The sequence below is a fragment of the Macadamia integrifolia genome, chromosome 8 (assembly GCF_013358625.1).
Source record: "Macadamia integrifolia cultivar HAES 741 chromosome 8, SCU_Mint_v3, whole genome shotgun sequence".
NCBI lineage: Eukaryota > Viridiplantae > Streptophyta > Magnoliopsida > Proteales > Proteaceae > Macadamia > Macadamia integrifolia.
Window position 1 is genome coordinate 14,861,990 of NC_056564.1, and position 21,501 is coordinate 14,883,490.

At 37.4% G+C, this 21,501-nt stretch overlaps 2 protein-coding genes across 4 annotated transcripts; one reads left to right on the forward strand and one right to left on the reverse strand.

The window, feature by feature from the left end:
• Nucleotides 1-805: 805 nt before the first annotated feature.
• On the forward strand, nt 806-10,350 carry LOC122087031 (far upstream element-binding protein 2). Of its 2 annotated transcripts, none has more exons than XM_042655994.1 (6): nt 806-1,225; nt 1,692-1,993; nt 2,584-2,673; nt 2,763-2,834; nt 3,035-3,151; nt 8,886-10,350. In XM_042655994.1, exons 1-6 carry the CDS (start codon nt 901-903, stop codon nt 10,164-10,166), a joined length of 2,187 nt encoding a protein of 728 aa, XP_042511928.1. In that variant the 5' UTR covers nt 806-900; the 3' UTR covers nt 10,167-10,350. The 2 variants fall into 2 exon arrangements, with proteins under 2 accessions (XP_042511928.1, XP_042511929.1); XM_042655995.1 differs by having other exon boundaries at nt 1,701-1,993.
• A 7,052-nt stretch (nt 10,351-17,402) lies between these two features.
• LOC122085510 (1-aminocyclopropane-1-carboxylate synthase 7-like) lies at nt 17,403-19,273 on the reverse strand. 2 transcript variants are annotated; one of them, XM_042653970.1, is made up of 5 exons: nt 19,103-19,273; nt 18,863-18,991; nt 18,597-18,757; nt 17,654-18,503; nt 17,403-17,429 (listed from the first exon to the last, which is right to left on the reverse strand). In XM_042653970.1, exons 1-5 carry the CDS (start codon nt 19,271-19,273, stop codon nt 17,403-17,405), a joined length of 1,338 nt encoding a protein of 445 aa, XP_042509904.1. The 2 variants fall into 2 exon arrangements, with proteins under 2 accessions (XP_042509904.1, XP_042509905.1); XM_042653971.1 differs by lacking the exon at nt 17,403-17,429 and having other exon boundaries at nt 17,645-18,503.
• Nucleotides 19,274-21,501: the final 2,228 nt, after the last annotated feature.

Below are 21,501 nucleotides of genomic sequence, written 5' to 3' on the forward strand. Positions count from 1 at the left end.
TCTAGGTGCCTTATTTGGCTATACCGAGCCGAAGTGATAGGTCAACTGAGCCAAGGTGACTGGTTGGCATAAGAAGAGGCCAAGGTGACTGCTCGGCACGAGGAGAGGCCGAGGTGGCAGGTCAATCTTCTGTTCAGGTTTGCATACACGCTTCAGCCGTGCTGAGGAAGGGGACATATTTTGCCTCATCACCCACTTTGTTCCTTCTTCTTCTGTTTCCAAAAACATTCAGGTGGGTTTTGCCTCTTACAGCTGAAACGGGTCGAGCATAGGTTAGGTTGGGTTGGGGCGAGGCTTCTTAGCCGATGTTGCAGGAACGTTTGAACTTATTGGCTGCGGTGATGCTTTAGGCATACTGGCCGGAGAAGAGGTTGTGGTTGAGGGAGTAGTAACCAGAGCGACGATAGGTGAGGGCAAATGAATAGCTGGGCAGAAGAAGACCGTGGAGCGGTGGTATTGGGCAGGTTTTGTAAGACAACGATTATGAATAGATGAGATTTTTTATGTTTCATCTAACGGTTAAAATCCCGCTAGCATACCTGTCATTTTCCCATAAAACTTTTAGGTTGGTAGTTTTTTTGAAGAAAACCCACATGTGGGTAATCTTGGAACTTCCCCTCAAATGTAACACTTTTAATCTATTTTAAACCATTTTATAAATATCCAACGGTGAAGATTCACATGCAAAAAGTTACCCCCACTCATCATTTTTTTATCATGGGTTGCCAGTTGCCACACACACAAGCGGCCTTTGTTTTCCATTCTCCGCCTAATGAATGTCACCACTATATAAGAGAGACCCGAAACCCTTTTGTTTTAGCTCTTTCTAGGGTTTCTCAAGCGAGAGCTTTTTCTTCTCATCCACTGGGTTTAGATTTACACAAAGTGCTGCTTTTTTCCATGGCAGAAGAGCTTCAGTTCACACCGCGAATGGAGAACAAGAGGAAGTACGAAGATCAAACAACTCCACCACCTTCATCGGCCCCTCGTCGCGCTACTGGATTTTCTGCTCCGATCGCTTCTACATCTCCAGATTCTACTCACTCCCATCCTCTTCCTTATAACAACGTGCCTCCACCAGCCGACGAGATCCAGCTTGCGAAGCAACGCGCTCAAGAGATCGCTGCTCGTCTGTTCAGCAATGCCGAAGCCAAGCGACCTCGCGTGGAAAATGGTGGTCGCCCCGATGAAGCAAATGATAAAGGTTTCGGCTCTGGTCCGACGGGTTCGTTTTTGCCTCTCTCTTTCTATGTATCTTCTGCACTGTAATTATATTAACCTTTGTGTGGCTTTTGATTTAGGGAGTGGGGGGAAGAGTATAGGGTTTAGGAGTTTTGATGGTCTTTGGTTTTTCTTTGATTAATTTTTTTGAGCATCTTCCGCACTGTGAATATATTAATTTTTTCTGTCGCTTTTGATTTGGGGGTGGGGTGAGATTGAAGGAATTGGGAGTTTTGATTGTCTTGGGTTACTCTTGATTTATTTTTCGCGCGAATCTTTTCTGTTTTCCCCGTTCAAATCACTGCCTAGGGTTTATAAATACTTATGTTACACCGTCACATCTGATTGACCGTTGAGACTGTTGACTGTAATCGTTATAAGTCTTCTTTTTTTGGTAGAATCGTTATAAATCTTCGATCGTTTGCATATGCTGAGTTGTTCAATATGAGCCTTAGTGACTTTTACATCAGTGAATACAGATATTGGGCAGAAACCTTTGGGTCAAGTTGGTATTGCCCCGCCTTCAATGGGACCTGCGTACGGTTTTCAGGGTGCAAGTAAGAAAATCGATATCCCAAATGGAAGAGTGGGTGTTATCATTGGGAAAGGTGGAGAGACGATCAAATATCTTCAGCTTCAGTCCGGGGCAAAGATTCAAGTAACGAGGGATATGGATGCTGATCCTAATTCACTGACTAGAATGGTAGAACTCATGGGCACTCCAGACCAAATAAGCAAGGCAGAACAGTTAATTAACGATGTTCTTGCTGAGGTACTGCTTCATCACTTCAATTTAGGAAGTATTGATTTCTGTCTCTCTCCCTCTCTCTTTACTTTTGTGAGTCAACTTGCTTACTTAGTTAACTAGATTAGCATCTTATTATCTTATTAGCAAAAAATATTGTTGTGGAATGCTGATTGTAATCTAGCGGATAGAATGCATTTGTCCAGTTCTGACAGACATGGTTGCTCTGTTCTAAAATATAGATGAGAAGTACGTAGATATAATCATTAGTTCAGACAGACATGGTTGCTCTGTTCTAAAATATAGATGAGAAGTACGTAGATATAATCATTAGTTCAGACAGACATGGTTGCTTTGTTATAAACTATAGATAAGAAGTATGCAGATATAATCATTATCTCAATGCATGGGAATCACCTATAGTGAATGAGTTGTAAATTCAAGATGAGCATTTGGTTACTTAATGATTCATTTATATGAATGGTGGGTGTGAGTAAGGGTGCAGCTTAGTTCTTTGGAAAGTTGTCTTTGTTGAACTGGTTATTACTAGAATGCATTTTATGCTCTTTATTTTTGTTGTCTGCTTGAACTCATTGTCTTGTTCACTTTTTGTGCAGGCTGAAGCAGGCGGTTCTGGCGTAGTTTCTCGGAGGTTATCTGGGCAACCTGGAGCTGAGCAATTTGTAATGAAAGTTCCAAACAACAAGGCATGTAGAACGGAGCTAAAGTTTGTTCTTTTGCTTGTCTGTTAGCCAGTTAGGTTTCTGGATAGTCTTTAACATGTAATGCTTTTCAGGTTGGTTTGATAATTGGTAAAGGAGGGGAGACAATAAAAAACATGCAAGCTACTTCAGGTGCTCGTATTCAGGTTTGTTATTAAATCTGAATTTCTATATTTGCTTAATATTTTGTTATTTATTTATTTTTTCCACTTAAAATATAGATGGATTGAATATTTTATTTTTAAGCCAATGCATAATACGTTTTAAGTGGCATATATTTAAGAGTCTTTGTTTCGTATTAGAACTGTTTGCATCTAATATTCTCATCATGTTTGCTATTGGCTAGTTGATACCATTGCATCTGCCTCCTGGAGATACATCAACGGAGAGAACTGTTCAGATAGATGGCACACCAGAACAGATTGAATCTGCAAAGCAATCGATCAGTGAAGTGACCAGTGATGTAAGCTTTGTAGCTCTTAGTATATCTTGGGTCTGCTTGTATTGATTGTGTAGTTGAAACTTTTGCTCAATGTGGTCAAATAGAACTTTGAAGTAGTCAGATGTAAGGGGGTATAATATTTTTGTCGTGTTGTATATTTTTTGGGCAAGAGATCGCTGCCTGGTCATGTAGCCCCTGCACTAGTGTGGGGACAATGAATGTGTGCAGGGGCATATGCATGGATGGAATTTTTCATTTCCCGGGGGGAAGGGTGGTAATTTTGTGCACTCATGTGTCTGGGTGCAGGGGCTACCCGACCACCAGGCAGCCTTCTTCTTCCCATATTTGTTATGTGGTTAATGTCTCATCAATGCCTACGTTACTTGTAAATTTTGTTCCTCCTGCACTCCATATGTCAGATGTATACTCTTCTTCTTGCTTAGTGGCACTGTTGAATTGACCCTGCACTTCTAGTTCTCAAGGCTTCTGCTTCTATGATTAGTTTTAGCAAACTATGCTATTCAGTACCATAGGCATTGTATTTGCCTTCAATTGTATTACACTCCTGATTCACTGGTTGATGAACTGTCAAGATATTTTTGGTCATGCAGATAATTTTCCAGTCCTTCAATGCAAGCAAAATCCATCTATTTTTATGCTGTTAATTGATTTTTTTGCTCGACATTAGAACAGTTTTTTTTGTGGGATAAAAAAATATAGACATGGGAATAGTTGAAATAATGGTTATGTATTATGAACTGTTTATTTTGATTTTACTTTGTTGCCATACGTTCAGATAATCTTTTTATGTTTACAATCCCACCTTTACTGCTAGTGTTGTTCTCTTGTTGCAATGAACCTTTACTGGTATTATTGTTTTCTTGATGTAAAGAATTAATATGTTATAACCCGAATATATTCTGTGGTCCATATTCTCATTACTATCTGACTAATAAATTGCGATTGTGTATAAATTATTCTATAATTTTTTATGCTTATGTTGCTTTTATTGAGGTTTAGTCCTTATTTGTTTAGATTGTTTCACAATAGAATTCCTATGAATTTTCATCACTGTTTTGCTAGTTGTGAATCATAAGTTATTGGTGCATTTGATGGCGTACAAGTTCTGACATGGTCTCTCTCTCTCTCTCTCTCTCTCTCTCTCACACACACACACACACACACACACATATTCCATTCTTTTATTTATATGCCATTATTCCTTTATTAGGACACATGCCAAGTTTTTATTACTTGCATGATGTAGATCACAGGCAGGTTCCAGTGTAGGTTATCTGCAGGAACAAGGCCCAAAATCAGTCCGGAATTGCTGTGGGAGGCAGCCTGGTTTGATGTGGCCTGGTTCTTGGTTTGATGGAGCACATTCCAGGGGTGAGATTTCTAATAATTTAGGAACTAGTTCAACTAAGAACCAACCCTACAGTAGGATCGATGTATTGTCTAGCAGTGGGGATCTTCAGCAAAATGCACTTCTCAAAGTTTATGCTGTCCTTTTTTATTATATAAATATGGGTTTGATTTAACGCAAGGGGACATAGGGAGGCCTTCCTATATGTTCCTAATATCTGCTGTATGGCAGATCAAGTAGTTCCAAAATTTTGTGAGCAGGCAGGGCCCAGGATGGCAGGATCCCCTGATCCTCACGTGTCAAGTTTCTTGGTAGAGCAGACCACATGATGAAGTAGGGCTTTAAAAGTTCATCAGAAAGTCGAGATTTTGGGATAATGTTACATGGGGGGGTTGATTGAATTTTTCTCTGAAATTTAATAAGTTGCCAATCCTGAGGGTAACTTATGTAACCGATGGATAGAGTTGCCACATGACAATTCTACATTGCAAAACTGTGGTCCATATAGGAGCTCTTCCTTTGTGGGCCTCACAAAGAATCTTTTGCCTTTTAATATTGATTTGCATACAAGTCTTTTTCTCACTATCTACTTTGGTTTCGTTATTTCATGTGGTTTTGTGTTTCAGCTGGGTTTCTAGACTAGGCTTATGTATCCAAGAAGATACTTGTGGTTATTTATAGTTCACTGTAGACTTATTCGATGTGTCTCGGACCTTTGGTTGATGTAAATTTTATGCCAATATGGTGTCATGTATTTCTTAGTACTTTCTGAAACTAAATACTTATCTGGTGTACATGAGGAGCTCCTTTTTTTTTTTTCCCCCCTAGACCAAGTGTTGGAAAGAAGCTTTATTAGATTAATTGTGATTGGTTAACTTGTTGGGACAACTCATTTTATCTTCATAGTCGTTTCACTGGATTTTATCAGCTCAGCTGGCTTGTAGATCATGATATCTCCATTTTGTTGTATTGTCACCTGAATATCCCTCCTTTTGGATTGGTTATGAGTTGATTCTTGTATCCTTCTTCTATTTTCTGGATTTGTGGTAAGGAACTGGAAGTTGTTACTTTGATGATGCTAATTTGAACAGCATGAATTGGCCAAACATTCTATGGTGGATGGCGCCGTGGGAGTCGTGGGACTTTGCGTTGGGCTGTAGCAGTGCTTCTTTCTTTGAGAGTTATTCATGGACTTGTATATTCAATCTGATAATGCTCTTTTGAGAGGTATAGGGCCTACATAACCTGATTGCCCATACTGCAGGATATCCAAATGGCTCTCTTATAGATATAATTGTGTTTTAATCTTGAGATTATGAACCTGCTTAATATTAAGTTGATGGGGGTGCTTTTCCATCTGTAGTTAGCCCCCATAAATGGTCTAACTGAAGTAGTTCATTGAGAATGGAATTATAAGTGGTATCCTGTAGTTTTGGACATGTCTCAAATCTTTTCTGAAGGGTATGCTTAAGTATGGAGCTGTTTGCAGGATCCCTTGAATCTTTGGTCTTTGATCTGTAGTGAAGTTCTTGACTATTATGAATGCTTCATTTCCAGGATGCATCTCAATCAAGTCTAAAGTCATCAATACTTGAATGTGCAAGTGAATAATTATTGGGATAATCTCATGAGCCAATCCTGAATATTCTTATTCTGTGCAGCATCTGACTCAAATTGTTATTGGGAATTATTGTAGGATTAGCTTATGACACCAATGTGAATCCTCTTGGAGTTTGGCATGGTCACGGGTATGGTCTTGAATACTGTTTAAGATGACTAACTGATCTCTTAAAGAGAAAGCTACAATGACGGGCAATGTTGGAATACAAGATTAGAATTTTAAGCTCAAGATGGTTAGTATTGGGGATCGTTAACTTGTTAGTGTTTGTGAACACAATATTTAATTGTTTGTCTTCGTCTTGATTGGTAATTGCTACCTCATTAGAAACTACAAATTGCGATTTGCTTTTTGTATATTTCTTCTGCATTTCAATTTGCAGGAGGAAGTTGTTGTTTCCATTGCCTCTGTGAGCAATGGTTGTTATTCATGGTATCTTCTTTGAAACTTATACTTGAAGCCTTTTTTTTTTTCCTGAACTCTTCCCACTTCCTCATTGTTATGGTATCTTCTTCAAAACTTATACTTCGAATTTTTTTTTTTTTCCTTCTGAACTCTTCCATTTCGTCATTGTTATGGTCCCCTTTTGAGGGGCTTTAATCTACCTGGAATGTATCCTGCTGTTTTTTTTTTTTTTTTTTTTTTTTTTTGGACTTCTTAGTATCTGAATCCCTTTGTCCTTGCTGTCTTTAGAATTTTGAATTGTTCCATAGGTTCTTCATTGATTTGAAAGAGAAATTCCTGTTTATTGCTGAAAAATGTTCTTCATTGATTTGAAAGGGAAATTCCTGTTTATTGATGAAAAATATTGACCCCATATTTTCTGGCTCTTGTTCCATTTTGTTATGTTTCAAGATCATGAAACAAAAAATTAAGATAAATTTATCTTTCTTTCTTTCAATTGGGTTTTTTAGTTTGAGTTAATTTTTAATTTCCTTTATACTGGATTATGATCTCACTACTTCATATCAATGGCTTCTTGTGTATTTGACCCATGTCTATAAAGGTACTTATTTAGAAGTTGTGTTTGGAAAAAGTGGCTTGTGGAGATTAGTTTATGGCTCTATGTTTTTTGCTGCTGTCTCAAGTTGCAAATTTTTTTCTATATATGCTCAACTTTGTACCATTTCTTCTCTCTCTCTCTCTCTCTCTCTCTCACACACACACACACACACACGCACACACACACACAATTGGTATTGCAGTTTATGGTGGAGCTCCCCCCCCTCATAAAAGCTGGTAGCCATGAGATTTTGTTGACTCAGTCCACATGTGCACATCAGGTGACCATTAGGACAGTTGAGATGGTTGTGGTGTTTAATTTTTATCCTCTGATGATGTGTTCCTGCCTCGAACAAACACTTGTTTGTGGAAATCTTTAAGATCTTTCTGTTCATATATCATGTAACCAGTTTGGTCTCATAGTGATGGAATATAGTTAATTACCATTAGCCTTGTGAGACAGATACTTCTATCTAAACCACAGGAATCTTATATTATTTATTGTTCGTTCCTTAAGTTTCATTTTTCAGATCAAGCTGGATTGTATAGTAGTTTCCATGTGAGGATTTGTTCCATCTCTTTGTTTAAAAGTTCACTGAGACGCTTGGTGGAATCTAGTTGCCATATCTTATTCTCTTTGTTGACTTGAATAAATGTTGTTGATCCTCTTGGTGCCTTATTATTTGTTAAGCCTATCGGAGTTTGCAACATTAAGTTGGGAGGTCTCACCTCCTGCATCTTTTATGATAGTTTCTGGAAGGACCATAGAGAGTTGATGCAGTGTCATTAGTTGCTGCATGGGTACTTGTCATATCATCCAACTTCATTTGATAGTAAGAACAGAAATAATCTGTGTTCGTTATTCCTTTCGCTACATGTGTAAACTTGCCATCCTCAAATAAATTCTTGTGGGATGTGTGTGGAATTATTTTGTTGGTCTTTTTATTTTGTTATAGATTTTTGTTTCCATGCTGTCAGTTTCTACCTCCAGTCAGAGACACTGGTTCACAAGCGGTAGGTCATCAGTGTTGCATTTGCCCTATTCCTTCTGTTGTGTTGATTTGATACAGTTAAACTGTTATTGTCTCTTTCTATTATTTTATGCATCCCAAACCATTGCCTTGTCATATATTTTGATCATGCCTATCTAATTTACTGATACCTTAGCGATCCTAAGTTGTCCCAAGTTTTGAATCTCATTTTCGTATCATTCTAGTACTGAGCTCCTGCAGTGGTGGGGGTCCTCATTCATTCAACCTTAATCTGAATACAATGTCATATACAAGAAAATCTAGGCTAGTATTAATATCGTTTGTCAGATGCCTTTGCTTCTCTTGTATACTGCTTCTGTTGATGAGCATGCATCAATTGGAGATGCTGTTGCAAGATAAAACAGGGTATGGAGCTTTGGAATCTGTTCCTACAAGGGTATATTTGGCTCTCTGGTTTTGTTTAGATACCTGTATAGCTTTTGCCACATTCTTTTGTATCCATTCACTTCGAGTAGGGAGAGGATTGGCATCTGCTGGCGTAACTCACGTAGTTCAACCCCATATGCGGTATGTTGGCGTCTGTGCCCCTTCTAATGTTGATATGGAATGCATCAATCATTTACATAGCTTTGCCGTCTGTTTGATTTATTTTGACTGTTACATGTGAAGTTGTCTTGTTGCTACTGTTTGTATATTTTGTACTCTCTAGCTAATATATTGCCATGATGTGAGGAAAACTTTGCCTTGTTCATATGGAAAACAATTTATTTGCAGAATCGTGTTAGAAATCCATCAATGGCTGGAGGATATCCTCAGCAAGGCTACCGTCCTCCACGGCCACCAACAAATTGGGGTCCTCCTGGTCCTCCTCAAATGCAGCAACCTGGCTATGGCTACATGCAGCCCAGTGCGTACCCAGGGCCACCACCTCAGTATAACATGTCTCAACCACCTTATGCTGGCTATCCACCTCAACCAGCGTCTGCTGGATATTCTTCTGGATGGGACCAAACACCTGTCCCACCGAGTCAGCCAACTACACCAGGCAGTGGATATGATTACTACAACCAACAACCACCACAGCAGCAACAACCCCAAGGAGGTTCTTCGGCCCCAGCCGAAACCGCAGCTTACAATTATGGTCAACCTCCACAGTCTGGTTATGGTCAGCAGGGGTCCTATGGAGAATCAAATTATACACAGCCACCTATAGGGCAACAACAAGGTTATTCTCAGGATTGTTATGGTGGTGGGTATCAAGCACCAGCATCTCAACCAGGTTATGGTCAGCCACAGCAGAATTCTCAGCCTGGATATGATCAGCAAGGGTACAGTTCAGCACCGGGTTATGGTAATGTGGGTAACCCAACGCCAGATGGTGCAGCTGCCTCATATGGCCCACAGGGTGGTCCTGCTCAAGTGCCTGCATCTCAGCAAGCCCCTCCACCTGGCCAACCTCCTGCCACTCAGCAAGGATACTCGGGTCAGCAGCCTGGAACTACTCCCCCAAGTTATCCTTCCCAAGGTCCTGCTCAGCCAGGTTATGGAATGCCGCCAACATCACAACCAGGTTATGGAAGTCAACCAGCACCTCAGTCGGGATTTGGGCAGTCGGCACCACTAACGCAACCAGGCTATGGACCACCACAGGCCCAAAAGCCTCCTGGTCAGCCACTTTACGGGCAGGTCCAACAACCGCCAAGCACTCAAGGGACCTATAATCAGTCTGTACCTACACAACCAGGGTATCCACCTACTCAGGCAGGCTATGCTCAGCCAGATTCTAGTCACCATCGCCCTCCACAGGCTAGTTTTGGCTCAGCTGCTCAGCCAGGCTATGGTCAGCCGCCATACGGTGGACCACCAACAGCTCAGCCAGGTTATGGGGGACAGCCACAATCATATGGAGATTCTTATGGTGGTTACACACAGCCTCCAGTTTATTCTGCTACTGATAGCACTGTCGCAGGAAATGCTCATGGAACTTATGAGGCACCCTCGGGTTCTCAGGCTGTTCAGCAGGGTGGAGTTGCAAAAACTTCGCCACAGAGTTAGATTTTGTTAAAAGAGTGGTTTTAGCCGCATGGATTAATTTTCTTTTCGCATATGTTTTGGTCATCGCTTCTATTTTAGTGTTTAGGTGGGCAGTGATGGTGTTGATGGAGACTTATTTGTTAATTTTTGGTTTTTGACAGTTTGTATTTTGGCCTATTGGACTTGGTTATGTTTTTGGTTCCAATTCTCTTCCATTTTCGTGGCCATAGTGTTTGGCATGGTCCGTTATCCGGATCTTTCTACCATTGCGTTGGAGTTTAGCTACTTGTGAAATCTAGAGTAGCAAAAAAGCTTTAGAGTATACTGAGGTAGAGGAACATTTTAGAGAAGGGACTTAAAAAATTCCCACCTTCTTATAGTTCGTGTTTGGATGCCAAGACAAGAGAAGTAAAGAGAAAAAATCTGAATTTGAAGGGAGATATCAACATATAATCATAGTGTTGTCATGATTTTTGTCTCATTATATTTTTCTTCTTCACTTGACATCCAAAGATAGCCACTGTAAAGAGCGGGGAAATTTGTCCCAGGGCTAGCTTAGATTGTTCCTAGCCAGGATAGAAAGGGCACTTATAAAATCTTCGGTATTCGTATAAAGAGTGTATTTTTTGGTAAGAATTCTTTATAAGGTTTGCTGCTTATAAATAGGCATGGCTTCATGTTGCCAAGGTAGCAAGCAAACAAGAAAGCAATCAAATCTTGTATTCAACTATTCTAAGTGGCAATGAGCCTTTGATTCACACATATTCTTTAGTGTCCACCCTTCAAGTCCTTGTCACTCCTTGAAGGGTGTGGAGAAAGGTGAACTAGGTGCTACATGACTACATGAGTGTCAAGTGTTGGCACGGTTCCCTTAGCAAAGGTTAAGGCCGTGACATATGGCTGTAAAATGATCTAACCCTGGCTTGTTTGTTTTTTGTTATTTTATCTTGTTTGATTATCGAAAAAGGGCAATGCTAAAAGGTTTCGAGGCAAATGTTTGTTTTGAGTCTAAAATGGTGTTTTAAATGCATTTTCATTTTTTACTATTTAAAGTGTGTTTCGTCATTTGTTTCCCAAAGATACGGGAAAAAAAAAAGAGGCAAATATTTAGAATTTCCATTTTAAACATGTTCCTATTTTTTTGGCATTTGTTTAAGATTTTAGATTTGTTGAACACAATGATTACTTCATTGATCATATATACATATCTTTCTCCCAAACTCCAATTGATCTGATTCTTTTGCCTATGTGAAATTGACTATAAGAAGAGCTATATTTCTCATTATATGACCTTCAATTCAAATTCAATGCACTGACTTGAAATTGAGCTACAAACTAAGGCATTTTTATTGAAAAATGTATTTAAAATGATGACTCCCGACCATGGTTCTAAAATTCGGATCGGATTGGTATTGCCCTTGGTCGATCCCCAATCATGACATTTTTTATCCCTATATATAGGTATAGTCTAAGGGTAAAAACGTAATAAAAATTTATTTTATTAAAAATATAAGTAAATTAGTCAAGACAATACAATCTAGAACCATCCATATCGGTATCGAAACAATATCGGCCTTAATTGATCCCAAGATTAATCCCGAGTTTTATAATTTTTATCCCAACTCCAACTAAACATGCATTGATCCGGGAGTGTGTTGATTATGTTGACAAGATTGAACAACATCATAGCTAGGCCACATTGCTCAACAAGACTTTAAACATGTTTTTTGTTATGTTGTATGAAAATAAAATTGATGTTGGATGATATGTCTTACAACTTATAATGAGTTGTAGAATATATATGCTTTTTGTTGGATGTTATAGTTATTTTGAATATGGAGAGGGTTCTTTAATGGCCCCTTTTGGTCACTAGAAAATGGCTCAACCACAGAGTATGCAATATGTATTACAACAGTGTGTATGGTCGACGAATTGTAACTGCATTGCATAAGTGGGGTCTCCTTTTTTTTTGTTAACCAAGGTGTCCGGGCCAGCTTACGTGCACCTCGACTAATCCTCGAGGAGTAGTAACCCACCATCATGTTTTCCACTTAAATCGCAGATGCACAGATGGCGAATCGAATCTGAGACCGTGCGCCTATCCACACATCCCCAATTCGCCCTAATCATCTCATAGTTGGAAAACCAGGTTTTGATTAGGAAGACTCGCCTGAGTCGAGTCAAAATTTGAGATTTTTGGTCAAGGGTCATGAAGACTCGCCCTGTGTTAAAAAAAAACAAGACTCGAGACGAGTCAAGACGATTCTACATTGATTCGATTTTTTGGCCAAGTCTTGAAAAACCCACCGAAGCTAGTCATTATATCAAAAGGCGTTAAAAAAAAAAAAAAAATCAAATAAAATCTCTTTACAATCCCAAATCCCAAGACTCCTAACTTAGCAACTTCTCCTACTCCTTTCCTTTTACCAAAAGGAACTTGGGACCTAAGAAACTTCCCGTATTCCTAAATCCAAAGTTCTTATTTTATTGAAAGTTGGATTGTTGGAAGATATAATTTATATTTTCTAATCCTTAACCCTAACCTCACTTCTAACCAAGAGAAAGGCTCTTGCCTGCAACCCTCGAATTATTGATATGTGATTTTTTTTTTTTTGCTGCATTTTTCATATTTTTCTGTATTTTTATGATTTATTTACATATTTATTGCATTTAAATATATATAAAATAGAAAAAAAAAAACTCGGCCTGACTGGGTTTAACCAGGTCGACTCGCTAGGTTTTTGACTGGACTAGTAGGGTCAAAAAACCTGATTTTCCAACCATGGATCATTTGGACAACTCACAGATGTATGAGGGGTCTCGGTTAATTTAGGAACTTCCTCCAATTAAAGATGTAACTAACATTGTGTATGTTTGACGAATTGCAAGTGCATTGCATAAGAGAGGTCTAAGTTAATTTAGGAACTTTCTTTCCAATTAAGGTTGTAACTATCAGATTTTCTTATTTATATATAAGGTGTCAAATAATTTGTAATTTTTACTAAAAAGAAAATTTAATTTATAATCTTCCTCTTTCACCCTCTTAGTTTAAAAAATATATATTTTTAAATTTAGATAAATCTTGTAATTTCATATGTACAAGTAATTGTCTATTTTACCTTTGAGTTAAAAAAAAATAATAATAAATAAATGAAATAAGATAGGGACAATCAAAAGATGATATCAAGTTCAAATTACACCTGAACTGCCATTTAGACAATCCCACTAATACCCTTGAGAACTCTTAATCTACTAAATGACATATTCTTTAATCAACCCAAACTACATCTCTAAAATCTCACCTCATCAAAATCTAAAATCTATTTAGCCCCAACAAAAATCCCCTAAAATCTGGTAAGGCATATTCTCTTTTACTCAAATAATTCAACAACCCTACCTTCCATAATTAGACCTAGACCTAGGAGTCATTTTAAATATTATTTCCTTTGCATCTCCGCATTACAATGCCTTATTTTAATGCTGCTACCTAACAACCTATCTTACCCAACAAAGCAAATCAATGCAGATGGTGTCTCTAAAATGATCTCTTAATTGAAGTCAAAATGAAGGCCAGTCTCTTGCTTTCTCCACAATCACACTAATGTCACTGGTTCTTTAAGGTTTCTAGTTAGTTTCAATACCAGCTAAATTTATATATAATTTAAATAAAATAAAACTGTGGAAATAAATTTATTTATGGATTATGCTATTGAAGGTCTCTAATTACTGTATGGTTCAAGGAATTGGACCGGAATCCAGTGATCCAATTCCCATGCGAATCAAATCGGCTGAATCATAGTTGATTTCTAGGGACCAATTCATCGCTGAATCTGACTTTATCAGAATCTGCAGAGGTGGACCCATATTTTGAATTTGTTTACTTAAACCATGGATTGAATGAAATGGTTATAGCCTTGCGGGTAACACGGATAGGACCCTACATTGAATTAGCTAGAGGTAAAAATAGGCGATCAAACTTGATCTTAGATTGAATTATCTTAAATAAAAAAAAAAAAAAAAAATCAATCTTAGGAATTGTGGAATGTTCCTATGCATTTTCAAATGTTCCATAATTTTTTAATCATTTATCATTATTTTTTGAGATGTTATTAATAACTTTAATTTTTTAGCCTTTTTGTATAATAAAAAGAGAAAATATTATCATTTCAAATGTGTACTTAATAATGGCGTAATGATAAATCATTTTTAAATTACTTTTAAAAATCATTTCATATCTTAAAATTTTTTAAAAATAAAACAGGACAGTTAAAAAGAAAATGTCAAACTTAAAATATATTTATAGAGAATTAGAGATGTCATTTTGAGAGTCCCTCTACTTTGACCATGGATTATACTAACAGTAAGCACAATACTAGCCTGATTGCTCTCAAAATCTTATCCAAAATTAATCTTAAACTCTCAATATCACCATCAATGGATCACTTGGAATGTCCATTTCAAAGATAACCTCTCACATGACCATCTTCAAGGGCTTGAGAAAGAATCAATGGCTATTTAAATCATTGTCATCCAAACATCACTCCCTTTTGAATGTTGTTTTGTGAGGCTATCCTTGGAACACGCCTTCAGGAGGATCCAGCTCAATACAACTACCCAAGTTTGCTTTTTAATCACCACTCCAATTTTGTGGTTTACATACTCTATTTGACTCTTGACCTAAGATTGACAGCAACCTTAGCCAGGTATAGGTATAGGTATAGGAGACCACGGATATTGAGATTGTATTTGTCAACCATAAACAAACAAGAAGAAAGATCCTAACATTAACTAAAATTTCAGACTCTTAAGCAAGTTGGATTAGCCCCACAAAGCTACTAGGGTTAGCCCTACAAGTTTTATTCATCATAAAAATGAGTTCTCACCTGAACATAAATTTAAGGAACCAGTTTCCCTTCACCCATGGGGAAGAGAGAACCTCTTAGGTCACCACATCTGGCCCTTAAATTTGGATTAGGAAAAGATAATTTCTGCCATATACCATAAAAGATGGGAGTTTAACGACGAAACCCATTATCCAGTACTCCAACGGTTCTATCATAAAGTCACATTATGGTAGAAGAAGAGATCCTTTCTCCATCATGAGCAACACAAAACTTCTCCTAAACCTAAATTTCAGAAATGAGTAACACTTAAACAGCAAAAAGAAGCATATATCGACCAAGTGCAGATTCCAATACATGCCCATTCATAATGACTCTGGGGCCCATGATACTCTCTCTCTCTCTCTCTTCTATTCTGACCATGTGGGCTCCATATGGACCCAATGCGGATGATACCATTCTCTAGAACTTGGTTGTTGTTTTTTTTTTTTTTGGATAAAAAAACCCTCATTGGTTTGGTGTGTAGAGTATAATATTCTAAGTGCTGAAGTTTTAGAACAGACATAAGAGACAATTGGTCCAAACCCAAACCACATAGTTGGGAAATTAAGATGTTCCTTTAATAAATCAAGAACTTGTATTGGATTTTAACCTGATTTTCTGAGCTGGTACACCATTTTTTGATGCTAGTTGCATGTGAGGAGACTAGACCTGAATTCTTAATTTTGTTGGTCCCAATTTGGAAAGAGTACTAATCGATTTTGTGAATTATTATAGTAGGGAGGACAGTAAAACATACTTTAACAACATGACTGCTGGTGACCACTCAACTTGAGATTGCAAGAGAGAAATATCTTAAATCAAGAACTTGTATTGGCTTTACCTGATATTCTAAGCTGATAGACTATATGCAGAAAGTGAGTTGTGTATTAGAGGAGTAGACCTGAATTCTTAATTTTGTTGGTCCCAATTTAGTAATGTTAGGGAATTAGTTTACTAAGAAAGAAAGTTTTAAGACATAATGAATCATAATTAGGAAAGAGTAATGCTTGATTTTGTGAATTATTTTAATAGAAAGGATAGCATTAAGAGCCAGTAAACCATACTTTACAGAGACATGACCAGGGTTCAAAGAGTCCGAGAACTGACCGCCCCCGATTCAGATTAGAACTGGATCAAAATTGATGGCGACTGATTCGAGTTCCGATTCTGAAGTCTTGAACCCTGAAAATGACTGCTGGAGACCTCTCAACTTGAGACTTCAACTTGTTAGCTTATGAAGAATTTGATGAAAGCTTACTAGCTAGTCCGGAAACAATCTTTCTTGGAAGTAGGGGTAAGGTTGCATACATTACGATCCTCCTTAAACCCTACAATGGCAGGTGCCTTGTGCATTGGATAAGCCTTCTTTTTAAGGAAGATAACCGAAATCAATATGATAATCAAGGGTGCCTTTTAAAATGCGAAAAACAAATTAAAACTGTGTCTAATTTTAGTGTTTTAATTCCTTTTTTAAGTAACATTTGCTCTGTTCATACAATCAGTATATTATGCTCCAAAGGTACATCAAAGGCCATGATCCACCAAATGGTAGCCTCGTTGGGCTGTTTCATCTCATTTCTCACCTTTTCAGTTTCAGGCCTTCAGCTCTACTTCTGAGTGTGCAGATCATCCAATTGGGTCCCAATAATACAACTTTCAGAGAAATTTGCTTGAAAGTGGAGCATGGCAGTAGGGCATTATTTGCTATTGGTGTTTTAAGGATCACCTTAAAAAAAAAAAATTTTTTTGATAAAAAAAATTTTTTTTGATAAAAAAAATTTTTTTTGATGAAAAAATAATAATAAATAAATCACATAGTTGCTCTTTAATTAACTTTTTTCATTTAGTACATTTAATGTGAAAAGGAAGTGCAAGGCGACAGTGTGCAGATTCTTGAACACGCCTTCTCACATTCCACGCATAGGTTGATGTATTTTACCCACATCTATTATTTTTCTTTTCACCATCATCCTAACAAACATGGAATTGCCCATGAATGTACTTATAGATCTTCACTTTTTGACTTTTCCTTTTCCAATTTTTTTTTTATTCAGTGAAATAGTGGAAAACTAATGAAACTTCTCTCTTGTAGCAAGATCTACAAGTCTTTTTAACTAAAAATCTCCTCAAACACAGTTCTGTTAAAATCTTTGCTTCTTCTCCCAGATTCCAATTTCTAGGAATTTCATCAATTACGACTGATTTCGATCCAATTTAATCCAGAATCGATGGAGGCCAATCCCACCTCCAATCAAGGTTTTTAAAAATTACTCACAAATCCGGATTTGTTACCTCTGGTTGGAACTAATGTTTTTTTAATAAGTTATTTCTTACCTGGCATTTGGAAAATGGCTGTTCAAACTTCAAACCCATATTATAAATTTGAAAATAGGAGCCAGGAAGAGAGTTTGCTAGTGAGAGTTAAAATAGTTGCAATCATGAAAAAGGAGAAGTTTCCAGGAACTGTAGTGAAGTCAAGAACAAGAAACAAAATTTATATCTCTTTCCTTTTTGAAATGGATTTACAGTATTCATTCAAATGGTTTTTTCCTCCTCACAAAAAAAGAATACAAAGATAATGAGGAGAAGAAGTCAAAATTTTGATAAGAGATAGTTTCATTGTTCTCTCTTTCTTTTCTCCATGAAATCATTTATTCTCTTCAGTGCAATTTCTAGTGTTTGCTCACTCATGTTAGCAAAACACACCCTGAACCAACCTGGTTCAGAACAATGGCATGAAGATCCTGGTGATATGTTCAACTTCACTTCCTGCACTATTGAATTCCACAGATCCAATTCTCCTTCTCTTGTGGGTTTATCCAAAAATGGGCTTAAATTCATCCAGCAAAACAATCCTCCATTCCCTTTCAAACACTCAATACCAGCTTTCCTCAAGCCTTCTATGATCAGTTCATATCTCTTCCTCAGCCTCTCTCTGTTAGTCCTTATGTAATTCTCTGTAAATTTAGAATCAGATAGCATTGAAGCCAAGAGGTTCTGTGTTTGAGAAGAAACTAAACTGAAGCTAGACATTCTTCTTGCAGTCGTCACAACCTGATCATTATACGAATATATCGTTCCAACTCTAAAACCAGGAAGGCCTAGATCTTTAGATAGACTATACACAATGTGAACCCTCTCTGCATTTCTGTATTTCTGAACCTCAAGGATTTCTGCAATGCTTGTGAATTCAGATGAGGAGAAGACAGAGCCTGAGTAGATTTCATCGGATACCAGGTGGATGTTTTTTCGTGTTACGAACTCAAGAATCTCTTCGAGGACTGATCTTTGAATGGTGGCGCCTAATGGGTTTGATGGGTTTGTTATCAAAAGTCCTCTGACCTTAATGTTCATAGCTTGCGCTTTACTGTATGCATCTTCTAAAGCCTCTGGAGTAACCTGAAAGTTGTTTGTGCTGTTGCAGTGAACTGGTACAATCTTAACACCAGTTCTCCACCTGAGATCTCTGTCAAATCTGTGATAAAAAAAAATTACAGTGAATTAGTATTGAATAAATTCTAGATTAGGAGTATGAAATGGTACTAGTTAGGTTGTTTATAGTTCTTACCCTGGATAATATGGAGTTGGAACAAGCAAAGCATCCCCAGGGTCTGCTAAGATGAAAGTTAACAGTTCATTAGCCGCAGTTGCTCCAGCGGTGAGAACTATTCTATTGGGATCAAATTTCGCTCTTCCTCCTCTTATCTGCTCCATGAAACTTGCCATTGCCTATATATGAATGCAAAGAAACAGAAATGTAGAGTTAGTACATCATGAGTACTCTAGCCCATGAAAAATGTTATCTTGAAAATTTGAAGGTTCAGATGGAAATACCTTACTGAAAGCTTTGAGGCCATGGTAATCTTGAAACAAAGCATTCTCCCTAAAGCTAGAGTTCCCATTTCCCCAGGTAGATGATTCTAAATTCTGCTCCAAGTACTCTTCAAGTAAATCAAAGGAAACCTGTAAAAGGAACAGAAGAACATTATTTCATGCAAACACATATGAAAAGGAAAATTTTTGTGGCATTCATATGTGCCATTTGCTGGATGGATGAATCAAACTGATGCTTACTTGATTTTCTGCAAGTCCCATCTGTATAACTCCCGAAGGATTCTTTACTTCATCATAAGGATTTTCGTCATAAGCCTTCCATCCTGCAAAGTATGGGGAGTCTTCTCCATGAGTTTCAGAAACTGCAACTCTTGAAAGCCCAACAGAAGGTTGCTCAATCTCAATAGCCATAACTAGTTTTCTTTGAACAATAGGCCTTGTCCAAGGAAAGTTGTAATGTCTTTGAGCTAAATGAGAGCTGAAGAAAATTGATTGCTGGATGAAGTTTTGGTCGAAAAAGAGCTATATATATATATAGGAAGGCTTGAGCAAAAAGGTCTTCTAAGTTCCCAAGTTCATTTGGAGATGATAAGATTCTTCCCTAAAAAAAGAAATCCAATTATTGAATATGTAGTAGAAGCAAGATCAAACCCCACACCTTCGCGAATTCAGTTTTAATCTCCTTGGACAGCTGGTGTCTTTTGTCATTCTTTGAAAGGGTTTTTTTCTTTATCCCATAATCTCCATGAGATCTACATCAAATATATATGGTGGTTGATGAGATGACTCTATGCATTTATATTCTTTCATTTCTTAATCAATCAATTACTACATTTACTGTTTTGTTGGTGGTTGGATTTCCCAGCAGATCCCTACTTTGCAACCTATGACTAAACAAATCCTTCATTAACCAATACTAAGCACTCCTTGCTCAACCCAAATCAAAGCTATAGCTAGCAGGAATGCTTAAACAATATATACACAAAAATATTTGGAGACATCTTATAAGAGTAGTTAAAGTTCTGATGAAACTAACCAACACACCAACTCACATAACCCTCAGATTGTTGATTTTCCAGCAAAGTTAAGACGAAACAGAAGCTGTGAGTAGATCTTCTGTTGCGTACTTAAGCTTGCAACAAATCCAAGCCAGCTGAAACTTTCCAAGCAATCATAATGGGATCTTAGGATTAATTCAATCTTTTTCCCTTCTATAATCCGCTGATCTGGATCAGTGCTTTAGCTTGTTAGTCAAATATATCCATAATGAGGACTTAGATCACTCAGTACAAGTACTGAATTTAGGAAGACATGGGTCTTGTTATGTGCATGAGTTTTAATAAGAAAAGAAGCATGTACTTGCAGTAGTCCTGTAGATATCCTCCTGTGGGCATTGCACATGGGTTACATATAGTACACATGAAAACTTTATACACCCTGTCACAGTTTAACACTAGGAGCTGTACAACAAACATTATACTCAATCTATGATCTTGCTGTCATGGCCTTCTGTGCATTGTGTTATTAAATTTGGTGGGAAAGAAATATGAGAAGATGAACCTCCTGATCCCGGACTTATATTCAAATCTTGAGCTCTATTGGCTATTGACATTAAAACAAATATCTACCACCTCCAGGCCTTGGCTTCTGATTGTTCTAGGAATCATCAAATTGTATCTTCTTGGGATTTGCAGATTAAGCTTCTTTAAGTAGCTTAGCTAGTTTTGTACCTTTTTTCCCTCTTTCCCTATGGGGTGTTTGTATTCTTTCCTTAAATTTATTCCCCCCCACCCCCACCCACCCCCTCCCCCCCCCAAAAAAAAAAAAAAAAAAAAAACCCCAAAAAAAGGAGCTGTAGCTTTAAGCAAATTACAATCCTTAGGTTTTTCAGATCAAACTATACTCTTATCATATTGTATCTAGGGTTATTCCTCTTTGGCTCTTTCATTCTCTCCAATTACAATTGATTTCCTTACCTTTAGAAACATATATATTGGAATGCCTATTACATAAAGTATCAATCTTTGCTATATAAAATATCTAGCTAGGATTACTGAAAAGGTTTCTTCTTCTTTAAAATAATATAAAATAAATAAATTCTTAGCTTGATGTTGTACTTATGTCTCAAGATAATGAAGGTCCATTGTTAAGCCTCAATGACATGAGATTTGCCTTTAATCCTTTGCATCACAAAACAAAGAGTGATTGAACAGATAAATAGCGATTTGTGGCGGCTTTGGTCTGTAATAACAAAACAAGTATCAAACAATGGTCTTCAACCAGACATGAAGATTTCAGAAAAAAAGACATGAAGATTTTATTGTATAGGATAATAATGGGATGTTGTTGTAAACAATTACAGTGTCATTTCCTGCTTAGTTACAATTCATTATTATTATTAATTTTTTTTAATATACTACTCAGTGTGTTCTTAAGTGATCCAAAAAGAACCCCAAATCATTGGCTGTGAAGCCTGAAGTCAACTAGAATATATATCACGCACATGTACATGATCCCAGAGGTACAGCAATGTGAAAACCACATTCTAATCTAATATTACTTCTCTGAGACAGAGAAAGGGACAGACATAGACAGAGAAGAATTTTTAGAGTTTTTAACCAAATATAAAATCATGGATG

What these genes read in the sequence shown, in the direction of transcription:
- LOC122087031 (XM_042655994.1), top strand. Translation starts at nt 901, where the DNA reads ATGGCAGAAGAGCTTCAGTTCACACCGCGAATGGAGAACAAGAGGAAG. An exon ending in TTAACGATGTTCTTGCTGAG is followed by an intron (nt 1,994 to 2,583) that starts GTACTGCTTCAT and finishes CTTTTTGTGCAG; the next exon opens with GCTGAAGCAGGCGGTTCTGG. An exon ending in TGAAAGTTCCAAACAACAAG is followed by an intron (nt 2,674 to 2,762) that starts GCATGTAGAACG and finishes AATGCTTTTCAG; the next exon opens with GTTGGTTTGATAATTGGTAA.
- LOC122085510 (XM_042653970.1), bottom strand. Translation starts at nt 19,273, where the DNA reads ATGGCTATTGAGATTGAGCAACCTTCTGTTGGGCTTTCAAGAGTTGCA. An exon ending in TGGGACTTGCAGAAAATCAA is followed by an intron (nt 18,992 to 19,102) that starts GTAAGCATCAGT and finishes TTCCTTTTACAG; the next exon opens with GTTTCCTTTGATTTACTTGA. An exon ending in TCATGGAGAAAAGAAAGAGA is followed by an intron (nt 17,430 to 17,653) that starts GAACAATGAAAC and finishes AGCAAACTCTCT; the next exon opens with TCCTGGCTCCTATTTTCAAA.